An 11,939-nucleotide genomic window follows, 5' to 3' on the forward strand; every position below is an offset into this window, starting at 1 on the left:
GGCATCCTCCAGCCCTCCCCTAAGGCGAGCACGCTCTTCTTCATTTCTGGCAGCATCAAACTCTTTTTGTTTCTTATCAAGCAATTCATCTTTATGTGTGACCCTTTCTAACTCTTTCTGGCATTGATCGAGCAGAAGAGTGCGGAACTCTACAAAAATTCCAGGCTTGTCTGGGTTGGATACTTTCAAATCCATAAGGCAGTGGCATATGTTGGCATAGGACCTGGCCTTCTCACAATCATAGAAAGCCGCCTCAAAGATCAAATCAGTCACTTCCCTAAGCCTCTCCTCTGTGTTTATTTCCTCTTTCACCTGCCTCAACAGTTCCTGTACCATCTGAGGTGTAAGCATGCAGCGGAAGTCCTCGAAATTATCTAGCAGCTCTTGTATGATGGCTTGCTTAGCTTGCTTGTCAGGGGAAAACTTCAAAGGGAGTCGCCAGGGATGTTTAGGCATTGTAAATTGTAGTAATAGTTGTAACCCATACACAGCTGTTTGTTATTTTCTTATGTAACCATGGGCCATTGATGTACATTTGCTTTGATGTTATTGACTTTTGGTTGCCAGATATGCTCTCTTTTGATGTTATTGCTGTTTGATGTTATCCCCTACTTTAAGCCATACATGATGGCTGGCTTCATCGCTGTCTTGTAGACATTTCCCTTCATCCACACCGACGCTCTCTTATCACATAGCACACCTGATAATTTCCTCCAACCGTTCCAGCCAGTGGACACCATGAACTATAAAATGATACAGACCCACCTATATCAGTGCTCCAAGTTAGCACATCAAAACTAACATTGTTCATCCATGGGCGGAGTTCATAAACTGTCTTGAATTCAAGTCAAATTAAAAGTAACACATAACAAATAATTTATTGACTTTCTCCACACACATATTTACATACTGCAGAGCTATCGACAGAATTTATACAGGACCGATTGTCTCTTCTCTTCTCTTGTCTCAAATGAACAAGTGATGTTCTTATGACGCTCCGTGGCTGGTCCCTCAGTAGAGCAGGTCCAGAGATGAGATAGTGGGTTCTTCAGGTTTCTTGATCTCAGGTTTAGGTCGTTTGATGCGGCTCATGGCCACCACCCCGCAGATGGCAAAGTGAGTCCCAACACTGCCGACGCCCAGCCAGAAGGACCAGTCCAGGCTGTCGTCCAGGACCAAGAGCACAAAGAGGTTCTCGCGATAGTTGGCCACCCGCTCGGTTAGACTGTGGTGTCTCATGGCTGCCAGGAAACACAGCACAGCCAGGGCGCCAAAAAGAGCTGGAAACAGAGAAGAAGAAACGTCTGAGATGGAAACTGGAGCGGGAAAGTAATGCCCTAAAACATAAGAAATGGAATCAGAAGCATCATAATTTACCAGGGTGGAGTGTCACTGCGCCTCCACCTGTGTGTCTCTCCTACTGTCCTGTCCTCTTGTTCTTCTCCGTTTTCTGGCTGGCTGGTTCCCATCTCTGATCCCATTACCAACTGCTTCCTAGGAAAAGAGCTTCCTTGTTCAGCTGAGGAAGCAGGTGCCTCCCTATTGTTGTGGTGTGATCAGACTCTGAGTTATACTCCCACAGTCCGGGGAGGAGAGCTTGTGTGTGTACACTTTATGAGTGTGCGTGTGTGTGTGTGTGTGTCTGTGTGTAGTAAACTGTACTTGGCTCTTATTTGATTGATAGAGTCTTACATTCACATCCAGTTTTCCTTTCACAGCGATTATGCTCCTATTTCATTCCATTGACCAACTGGATGTGAACTGGCCTCGTGAGAAACAACAATAGTCACAGCTCCACTTGTCATTCGTGCAAAGAACACCTTCCAGTAAGAACACAGCAGTCCCAGAAACTACTGCTGGAGGCAAATTGGTACCAGTGTGTGGCATAAAACACACTTCATGTAACTTTATTCTTTATCAGAACAGCAGTTCTAAATCCTTTTCACGCGAGGGAACCCGACACCGACAGAAATTAGATCAGTCATACGTTTAGCTGATCCTTTAGCTGATCATTTCAAATGAAGGTGATTTAGTTCTGTGCCTTTCATTCATAAGACCTGATCTTCAGCAGAGTTTTCTTAAAATCTCAAATGTTATATTTCTATTATTTCTATATTGAATGTGATTCCTTACTGTAATAGCTTTGCTGCACTTCTCATGAAAGTGACATAAAACAGACGCTTTACTGTAATATGAGTTGAAATGTGGAAGCCTGCTGTGGTACACGGAGCACCAAAAACAGAGGCCAGCTAGCCCAGGGGTGGGCAAACTTCTTGACTCGTGGGCCACAATGGGTTCTAAAATTTGACAGAGGGGCCAGCCCGGGCCAGGAACAGATGGATGGAGTGTTTGTATGAAGTAATATAAATGATATGTAAAAGCCAAGGCGGCCCGGTGGCGCAGTGGTAAGCACTGTTGCCTCACAGCGAGATGGTCGCAGGTTCGTCTCCGGCTTGTGGCCGTTCTGCGAGGAGTTTGCATGTTCTCCCCGTGTCTGTGTGGGTTCTCTCCGGGCTCTCCGGCTTCCTCCCACCTCCAAAGACATTCTGCCTAGGCTGATTGGTGACACTAAAATTGCCCGTAGGTGTGTGTGTGGCTGGTTGTATGTCTCTGTGTTGCCCTGCGATGAACTGGCGGCTTGTCCAGGGTGTCCCCTGCCTCTCGCCCATTGACTGCTGGGATTGGCTCCAGCTTGGCCCGTGACCCGATAGCGGAATAAGCGGTTAGAAAATGAAATGAAATGTAAAAGCCATTACATGAAAGGATTTGGCCTTTTACAGGTAAAATGATTGAGGTTTAATTATAATAAAAGGTAGTTCAATGATATAATTTGGACAAGTTCGGCGGGCCGGATTAAAAAGCCCAACGGGCCGTATGTGGCCCCCGGGCCGCGGTTCGCCCATGCCTGAGCTAGCCCGTCCGCCTCTATATGACCTTCACTCTTCTCTTCCTCAATAAGCAAAGATAAACACATGATGAAAGTGTCATAAATGTAAACTGTAAAATGAGGTTATAACAACCTGTGAGTGAGTCCTTGCAAACACCTTCACAGTTAAAACATCATGTCACATAAAATTGCGTGCTTTCACATCAGTGACTGTTTTTATAACAAGGTGTCCTGCACGTGCACACACACACACACACAGGATGTGCCATCCAGGTTAAATTTAGATTTTGCTGATAAGTCAGCAGTGAGGAGACAAATAGTAGAGCACGTGGATGAAGCCTGTTTAGAAGAAACAGTGCAAGGAGAGCAGCGCAGAAGTGGAAGGCATCACATGCTCTCAGAAAAGGGAAAGGAATTTCACAAAGAAAAGTTACAAAAGCTCCAATGTCGTTTTGATGGCATCTATGAAAGATGGAAAGCATTAGTTAAGGTTGTTAAAAAATCTGTAATCAAGGCAGAATCAGTTGACATTCTTGAAGAACATATATATACTGTTCAGAGAGAAGTAGATGAGCTCAACGATATGTATGATGAATACAGAGCAATTGATGGACCGCCTCATGACATGCGTTCCAAGTTGGACAAGTGCACATCAATAACTAATGCTGTTTTGGAAAATGCTAAATCTCACATTAAAGGAGCAGATCAAGAGGTTATCATTTGGCCTGATGCTAGTTCTATATTTACCTCCTCAAGCTCTGTTAGTGTCTCAGTCCATAGCCCATCTAAAGTCAGTACAAATGTCTCAAATGTTTCCTCGGCCAGAAGACAAGAAGCTGCTGCAGAGTATGAAGCTACAATGGCTGTGCTGCAGATAATGACTGAACAAGAGAGACACAGAGAGAGGGTTCAGATGCTCGAAGAAGAAGAAAAACACATAACTGCGGAAAAGGAAGCTGCAGCTATGTCACAACGCCTACTAAAGGAAAAGGAGGAAATTGAGCGCAAGTTACGAAGAGAACAAGAGAAAGCAACTATGATAAAGAGAGAACAAGAGGAAAGTGCTGCAAGGAAAAAGTCAGTTGAGGATTCAAAAAGAGAAATTAAAAGACTGGAAAATCTGAAAAGGCTCAATGCAGCAAAGGCAAAACTACAAGTTTATGATGGAGATTACTTTTCAGTAAACCATGAGCATGTCAGTGTAAAGCCTGCAGATGTAACAGAGGTCAAGAATACTGTTTTTCAGCCTTCACTGCTACCAAGAGAACCCAGCTTCACTCAAGAGAGCACAGGTGAGCTTGTAAAGGTTTTGGCAGAAGCTATATCGGCCAATGGACTACCAATACCAGAACCCTCAGTATTTAGTGGGGATCCACTTAAGTTTAAGCACTGGAAAGCATCGTTTCAGACTTTAATAGAGAGAAAGAACATTCCCACAGCAGAAAAGATATTCTTCCTACAGATGTATGTAGGTGGCTCCGTTAAAGAAGCCTTAGACGGTTACTTTCTGATCGGCTCTGAAGATTCATATGAGGCAGCATGGAATATGCTCAATGAACGTTATGGCGAGCCATTTGTCATTGCTAAGGCCTTTAGAGGCAAGTTACACTCCTGGCCAAAAATCACAGGAAAAGACAGTGCAGAGTTAAGGAAGTTTGCAGACGACAGCACAGAATCTGCAAGGGTGGTGGGCTGGACCAATGCAGGGGACTTTTGCCATGTACCCATCACCCTGGCAGGAGCTCCATGCACAGCCCTTATTGATACCGGCTCCACTGCAACATTAGTGAGACCTGATGTGGTGCCAGCAGGGACACATTTAGAACACACTGAGGTGAAGGTGAATTAATTTCTTTTTTAACACATGATTTTGTTCGTACATTTTTTTAATGCTCCATTCCAATTTTAGTCTTTTTTATTTTTATTTTATCCTTGTGTTTCATTCATAGTCCCACTTTCATACCTCATTATTTTGTAAAACGATGACCGCCAGATGGCGGTCGGAGTAAATATGTGTCGCGTGTGTAGTGACGTATGAAAGACGCGACACTGTCATGCGTAGTAGTTCTGCACACGAGCGCGACCTCTAGGCTAATGCTTTATTTTGGGTTTATGTATGAAAACAGTTGACATGTTTCTTCTGAGGAGAACCGTGCGCACGTCGGTGTGGACGAACCACTTTAGAAGGCTTTCCGCCTCACAAACTCACTGGAACGAGAGAAAAGTAAGTAACGCAGCTAACGTTACAAACATTAGCTAACGCGCGTTTAGACACTTTTAGCACGTTCAGCTTCGGCTTCTTCATACTTGCGTGCGTTTGGGCGTGTCTGTGTTAGTCGGTGTCTGGTTCTCCTGTTCACTTCGTGTTAACGATCTGCAGGGTCTGGTCCTGGGAGTGTTCGAGAACAAGGAGGGAGAAGAGGGCAGCCTTCATCTGACAGAGGCTGCAGCCCGGTTTGACCAAAGTCTGTCTGGGAAACTCTCTGAGCTGTTGAACATGTGAGCCTGTAACCTGTCATTAGCATTCAGTTTCCTGTTTATTACCTACTCAGAACTTGAATATGACAGTAACACTGTGTGTCTCACTACTTTTTTTTGTAGATTGTGGTGGTAAATTGGTTTTATTTTATTCTTTTGTAACCAGCTCTGGACCCGTTCTCAAGAAAGGCAAAAGCCGAGTATTTTATGGTATTCACAAGGTAACATTGTGTGACACGAGACAAAGAAAACGGTTTCTTAACTACACCGGTCATTAAACGCTTCCTGTGTCTCCTCAGGACTTTCCCTGTGTAGCAATGGTTGGCTTGGGAAAGAATGATGCCGGAGTATGCGGGTTGGAGAACTGGGATGCCACAAAAGAGCGCGTCAGGCAGGCAGTGTCCGGTGAGACGCGACTCGTCTTCATGCTGAAGGATATTCCAGAGTCGGGTACCAGGATGATGATCTCGGTATCTCCTTGCTCAGCTGGTTGCCGCTTGCTTCAGGATCTGGAAGTGAACCGCGTTGAGGTGGATGCCTGCGGAGATGCCCAGTCGGCAGCAGAGGGTGCCGTTCTGGGTCTGTTTCAGTATGACCAACTGAAATCCAAGAAGAAGTCCAAAGTGACCACACAGCTGTATGGAAGGTGGCCTAACAGCACTACACTGTCGCACGTTGCCCTTCACATATGCTATCTTCACGCTGATGAGAGTATCTCTGTTCGTATTCGCTCTTAGTGCTGATTCGGCCGGTTGGGAAAAGGGAGTCCTGTACGCAGACGGCCAAAACCTGGCACGCCTTCTCATGGAAGCTCCAGCCAATCACATCACTCCTACCACGTTTGCCGACAGCATTGAAGAGAGACTGGCGGCGTTTACTGAGCGAGTCACGATACATAAGAGGTTTGTGCTTCATTCATCTTCACTAAGGGTGTTCAAGGACAATGTCAGAAAACCAGGCAGTTTCCTTCCATCGTTAGAATGTGATGGCCACTTTTTATTATTATTTTATTCACATTATAAAGGCCAAAAGGAAGCATCGGTGTAAAGGGCTCAAAGTTTATCACACCTCAGCAGGTCTCTTATAGTTTCGTCATGCACTGACTTATGTGCTCAAGAAGGTGTCGTTTTCAAATACAAGTGGAATATTAATTCTAAATTGAAAAATATATCAGTTGAAACATGATGTCGTTTGGCTGGAACAGTTTTTGTCTGATGATTCATCTGTGTAGAGCCCAGGCTTGGATAGAGGATCAGCAGATGGGAGCATTTCTCAGTGTGACCAAAGGTTCGGACGAGCCTCCCGTCTTCCTGGAGATACATTACAACGGTTCTCCTGACAGTACGCAGGCGCCGCTGCTCTTAGTGGGCAAGGGCGTCACCTTTGACAGGTGAACCTTAAAAATAATTCCTGTTTCAATCATTACAAAGAACAACCCACTGAGAATATTTTATGTCACATGTTGGTAGCGGTGGTATTTCTCTGAAGCCATCTCCTTCTATGGATGCAATGAGAGCAGATATGGGCGGCGCTGCCACCGTGTGTGCGTCTATTGTCACTGCAGCGGCTCTCAAACTGCCAATCAACATCATCGGTGAGCTTTTCCTTTGTGGAGATCCTTCAGTGTAATTTTTTTAAATCTATATTTTGCTGGAAAATGATATTGATCTATTCTATTCCGTCGCTGTGCACATTCTCTTTAAACAATAAATCAGGTCTCGCTCCCTTATGTGAGAACATGCCCAGCGGAAAAGCTACCAAACCCGGAGATGTTGTCAGAGCCAGAAATGGAAAAACAATCCAGGTGGGGTGATCCCGCGGTGAAATGTTCAAAGGGGATATCCGTACGAAAGGTCTGCACACAGAGGAAGGAGTTCGGTTGTTGTTTCTCGCAGGTTGATAATACGGATGCAGAGGGCCGGCTGGTCCTCGCTGACGCACTGTGTTACGGTCACACCTTCAACCCCAGAGCCATTGTCAATGTTGCTACGCTAACAGGTGATTTAGTTTCACAGCAACAAACAAACTTATCTTCACTACACTTTGAATTCAACTTGAATTTAGATATGCATAATAATAATAAAACCCTGCTGTGGTTACTCCTTTGGTTCGGGGTGAAAACTGCTTTTTTTTCCAGGCGCCATTGATGTTGCTCTCGGCTCGGCAGCAGCTGCAGTATTTACACACTCAGACTGGCTCTGGGAGCAGCTGCACAAGGTGCTACATCTGCACAATAAATACACTTGGAGCGTCTCAGTCTCCCAGCTCCTGAGCTGTGTGTGTGTGTGTGTGTAGGCCAGTGTGGTAACAGGTGATCGAGTGTGGCGGATGCCTCTGTTCCAGCACTACACCAGACAGGTGACAGACTGCCAGCTGGCTGACCTCAACAACATCGGCAAGTACAGCCGGTATGTATCTGGTTGCCAACAGCGAGCGCCTGCAGCCCCTGCTGTGAATCTGTTGCCCCAGTGCATGCTGGGTAGAGTCCATTCACATCTGCTTCGTGTAGTGGCAATCACAAGAACAGCGCTCAGTCAATCTTAAGAACATCAAACATGAATTTGATTAAACTGTCGTTTAATATCAGAATAAGTGCACAGTGTCGGCCATCTTCAGTCACCAATAGCCATTCGATATCCTGATATAATGACGCGCTTGATCTACTCGGCCACATTCGGACAATCCAAGAGTTGGAGCTGATTATTTCTCTGTATCTGCTGTGTGTGGATACTCCGTCTAGGTCCGGGGGTGCGTGCACAGCAGCTGCTTTCCTGAGAGAGTTTGTCACAGCGCCACACTGGGCCCATCTGGACATCGCTGGTGTGATGAGTAATAAAGATGAAGTTCCTTATTTGAGGAAAGGCATGTCTGGGAGACCAACGCGTACGCTGGTGGAGTTTGCGGCGGGACTCGCCCACATGACTAAGTGATTTACACAAAATGGGATAGGATGCAAGATTCAAGACTGAGTGCACGCTTGCTCTCTCTCTCACTCACACCCATTTGTCTCTCAGAATGTTCTTGAAATAAACTTGTTTGTAATGCTTGTTAGTTGCTGTTGTCTTGTTTGTGTGTGCGACTTAGCCAAAAGTATGTGAACTCCCAAGCACTCACCATTGAATCACTGCAACAATTGAGAACCAGCCCGCAGTTATTTGCTTTAATTCTGCAAAAAATATTTATTTGAATTGTTTGTTTATATTTTTAATGGAACTCATATTGTACAAGTGGGCATAGTCGTGCAAAAGTGCTGCCACAATTTGCAAGCACTTTAAACGTATTAAGCTGCCGTACCGAATTAGAGAAACTAAGACATTTATATAAATGTCTGCGTACTACGTCAGAAAGGATGATCTCCTCTGTGCGCATGTGCGGAACCGGAAGGCGGAACCGGAAGGCGGAACACATACCCAGATCAAGATGGCGTCCATGGGAGGGATGTTTACTGGTCAGCAGCAGTCCGGTGCGCATCCAGCCGGTGGTCCGGGTGGACCGAACCAACCGGGTTTCCCCGGTGTCGCAACCAGAGCACCGGGAAGCAACACTCTGGTGGATGAACTGGAGGCGGCCTTCGAGGTAGGAAGCTAGTGTGTTAGCTTGATTTAACATCTTGGACTAATTGTTATTAGCAAATTTAGCTAGCTAGTGAATGAATGAATGGTTGCGTCCTAAAGTACACTAGAATGTTGCTGGGGCTGGGGAGTGCTTCACAAGGCGTGCGCACCGCGTTTACGGTGAGTTAATCATTTATAGAGAACTCTGGTCGGTCGGCGTTTAAATAAATTAAGATATGCTAACGCTAACTTCAAGCTAGCAACCCGTACATCCATACAATACTATCTGAATCAGTCCAGGGCTTCCAGTGCATGGACTGAGCATTTTCTCTCTCTGTTCTTCAGGCCTGTTTTGCATCCCTTGTAAGTCAAGACTATGTTAACGGGACCGACCAGGAGGAAATACGAACTGGTGAGTGAAGCTACTCGCTTTGTTCCTATGGTCATTTTATCTTATTTGCAATAGAAATGTAAATTAGTTTTATCTTTGTGTTGGTTGCAGGCGTGGACCAGTGCATACAGAAGTTCTTGGACGTGGCTCGGCAAACGGAGTGCTTCTTTTTACAGAAACGGCTTCAGTTATCTGTACAGAAGCCGGAGCAAGTGGTCAAAGAGGTAAGTTATTCCTTGAGTTGTTGCTTAACTTAGGAGACTTGCTCTTCTCAAGTTTTCCAGATGGTCTGGATAAGCACTGAACAGACTTGGAGATCCATTATCTCCGTCGTATCCAAGGTTACGGCTGAGATTGTATTTACGATATCTGTGTCATTCTGCCAGTGTTTTTGTATTATTTATTTATCTTGTATTTATTTTCTCTCTTCAGGATGTGTCAGAGCTACGTAATGAGCTACAGAGGAAAGAACTACTGGTTCAGAAGCACTTGTCTAAACTGCACCACTGGCAACAAGTACTAGAGGATGTTAGTGTTCAGCACCGCAAGCCCTCGGACCTTCCCCCTCCTGGACCCCTGGCTTTTCTGGAGCAGGCATCTGCGAGTCTGCCCCCAGCCCCTCTAAAACCCAACTGACACGCCGAAGGTTATGGTCGGGGTAGTTTTCCCACTTGACGATATTTTGCAATGCTCAGAATGTGATGTTAAACTGAAGCAGACGCAAGACTCAAGCATGCATTCATCAGTCAGGCTGGAGACGGTGCAGAAGTTATGTTGCTGTATCTGAGCAAGGAAATCACTACTTACTTTGACTTTTTTCCCCCAGTATGTTATATGTAAATATTTGTTGCCAAGTTTTTAGTGTAAAATAAAAGTAATCACTTTGAATCTTGCCTGAAGTCTTGTTTTTTTGTCTTTCTGGGGCCGACAAGCTTCTGAACGAACACGGCTTCAAGCTTTTTCTGTTGAATTCAACAGAAAATTACATTTCACAGATAATGTGTTGACAAGTCATGGAGATCAAGTCAGTCAAGAAGAGGATTGTGTTATGCATCTTGTGACTCGGATCCTGTCAATATTGTTATCTCAGCGTGAACTTGGAGATGACAATTACTGACTGAAAAAGGGTGAGTCTGATTTTTGTGCAAAGAAAATTAGCATTTACAGAGCAAAGAACTCCAAATCAAATACAATTTGACCATTGTTATATTCTTTCACACGTGCTTTGAATTTCTTTGGAAAAGCAGAATGTCACTGGAGTACTTTTTTTTTTTTTGTCATGCATTGGAGCGCTGAGCTGAAACTGCATCCAATTTAGACATAATACAACAAACAGAACCTGCTGGCGCACCTTTACTCCCTCGCCGCATTCGCTTTGAATCCTGACGGGACTGAATACAGATGGCCGAGCCCCCGTGACAGCCGGTCGTCTCTAATGTATTCAGCGCCTTCGCCATCGCAGACGTGTTTGCCGGAATTTCATATCTGTTGCCTCCACTGACATCACACCCCAGCCACGAATCTTCACAGATGGACAGGGAGACCAGTGTTTGACAAAGCAGCAATTATGTGTCCTTACTATGAGAAAAGAGGCATCGCTGTATTTAATACATAATTTAATCTGCAGAACTAAAGTCAAACTGTTGTGTTGCGCATTCTTTGAAAATGTTATTGGTCAACATCTGAAATTGTTTTAGACAAATCTCATCGAATATTAATTCATTGCTTTAAAAAAGCAGTAAAATGCCCATTGCGGTCATGTCAGTCTTCCACCGCTAGAGGGAGCCAGTGCTTTCTTGTGGGACGCCTTGGCCGCTCCGAGGACCTTCTTTGCTGACTTGTCCTTGTTTGCGCGTTTTAATCAGCGATTGGAAAATAACAGGTATTCTCTTCCGTCCGCCGCTCGCACCCGGATACACCCGGCGAGGGAGGGGGGCATAAAGACCCGCTTAATAAGCCCCTTTTTGACGCTGCCGGTGGCTCCTCTCCCTCTGGGGCCGGCAGGAGGAGCGGTCCGCGGGGCGCTAGCAGCCGGGGGTTGAATCTCAATGTGTCCGCGCTGAGTGTCGCTGCGGTCGGGCTGTGTCTTCGCATGAAGCAGCCCGTTTCTCTGCCTCCGGACGGATCCGAACCGAGACTCCTTTCACGGACGACATCGTGGATATGGAATGGTGCGCGCCGTCGGGTCAAGGTTTCAGCCTCTGAATAACCCCGGAATCATGGACAGCCATCCGCCGTGAGTACGTGTGTGTGTGTGTGTGTGTGTGTGTGTGTGTGTGTGTGTGTGTGTGCGTGTGCGTGTTGACGTTTCCCAGTGAGTGATGGTGCCGCATTGACAAAGGCAAGCGGCCAGCCGGTGTGGCTGCTCGCCGTTACCGGCGATCCAACACCGATCCTGTCCGCAGCAGACCGGAGAGATTCGTGCCTGTGTTTGAATGTTCCGATTTGTGTGACGTGTTGTCTCTTTATGGACATGTGGACTGCTGTAACAGCCGTGTGTGGGTGTGTGTGCGCGCGCGTGTGTGTGTGTGTGTGCGCGCGCGTGTGTGTGTGTTTGTGACAAGAAAACAAAGGCCACGTGATTGGGCTGTGGAGCGTTCAGTCGTTATTCATTATACTGGAATCCATA

At 45.8% G+C, this 11,939-nt stretch overlaps 2 protein-coding genes across 2 annotated transcripts; both read left to right on the forward strand.

Annotated features, from left to right (window-relative positions):
• Window positions 1-4,919: 4,919 nt before the first annotated feature.
• lap3 (leucine aminopeptidase 3) lies at window positions 4,920-8,416 on the forward strand. Its single transcript, XM_068751167.1, has 13 exons — window positions 4,920-5,111; window positions 5,268-5,386; window positions 5,532-5,586; window positions 5,665-5,770; window positions 5,852-6,011; window positions 6,103-6,267; window positions 6,597-6,755; window positions 6,835-6,959; window positions 7,081-7,169; window positions 7,261-7,363; window positions 7,503-7,582; window positions 7,661-7,773; window positions 8,106-8,416. The coding sequence occupies exons 1-13, from the start codon at window positions 5,004-5,006 to the stop codon at window positions 8,293-8,295; spliced, it is 1,572 nt and encodes a 523-aa protein (XP_068607268.1). The 5' UTR covers window positions 4,920-5,003; the 3' UTR covers window positions 8,296-8,416.
• Window positions 8,417-8,785: 369 nt separating this feature from the next.
• On the forward strand, window positions 8,786-10,159 carry med28 (mediator complex subunit 28). The gene is made up of 4 exons (XM_068751363.1): window positions 8,786-8,941; window positions 9,265-9,331; window positions 9,422-9,534; window positions 9,743-10,159. Exons 1-4 carry the CDS (start codon window positions 8,786-8,788, stop codon window positions 9,944-9,946), a joined length of 540 nt encoding a protein of 179 aa, XP_068607464.1. The 3' UTR covers window positions 9,947-10,159.
• Window positions 10,160-11,939: the final 1,780 nt, after the last annotated feature.

This window comes from Brachionichthys hirsutus, chromosome 17, assembly GCF_040956055.1.
Source record: "Brachionichthys hirsutus isolate HB-005 chromosome 17, CSIRO-AGI_Bhir_v1, whole genome shotgun sequence".
In the NCBI taxonomy this organism is placed as follows: Eukaryota; Metazoa; Chordata; class Actinopteri; order Lophiiformes; family Brachionichthyidae; genus Brachionichthys; species Brachionichthys hirsutus.

Coding starts and splice junctions, on each gene's coding strand:
- med28 (XM_068751363.1), top strand. CDS start 8,786: ATGGCGTCCATGGGAGGGATGTTTACTGGTCAGCAGCAGTCCGGTGCG. Junction 8,942..9,264: donor AACTGGAGGCGGCCTTCGAG/GTAGGAAGCTAG, acceptor TCTGTTCTTCAG/GCCTGTTTTGCATCCCTTGT. Junction 9,535..9,742: donor CGGAGCAAGTGGTCAAAGAG/GTAAGTTATTCC, acceptor TTCTCTCTTCAG/GATGTGTCAGAGCTACGTAA.
- lap3 (XM_068751167.1), top strand. CDS start 5,004: ATGAAAACAGTTGACATGTTTCTTCTGAGGAGAACCGTGCGCACGTCG. Junction 6,012..6,102: donor ACCACACAGCTGTATGGAAG/GTGGCCTAACAG, acceptor ATTCGCTCTTAG/TGCTGATTCGGCCGGTTGGG. Junction 7,583..7,660: donor TCTGGGAGCAGCTGCACAAG/GTGCTACATCTG, acceptor GTGTGTGTGTAG/GCCAGTGTGGTAACAGGTGA.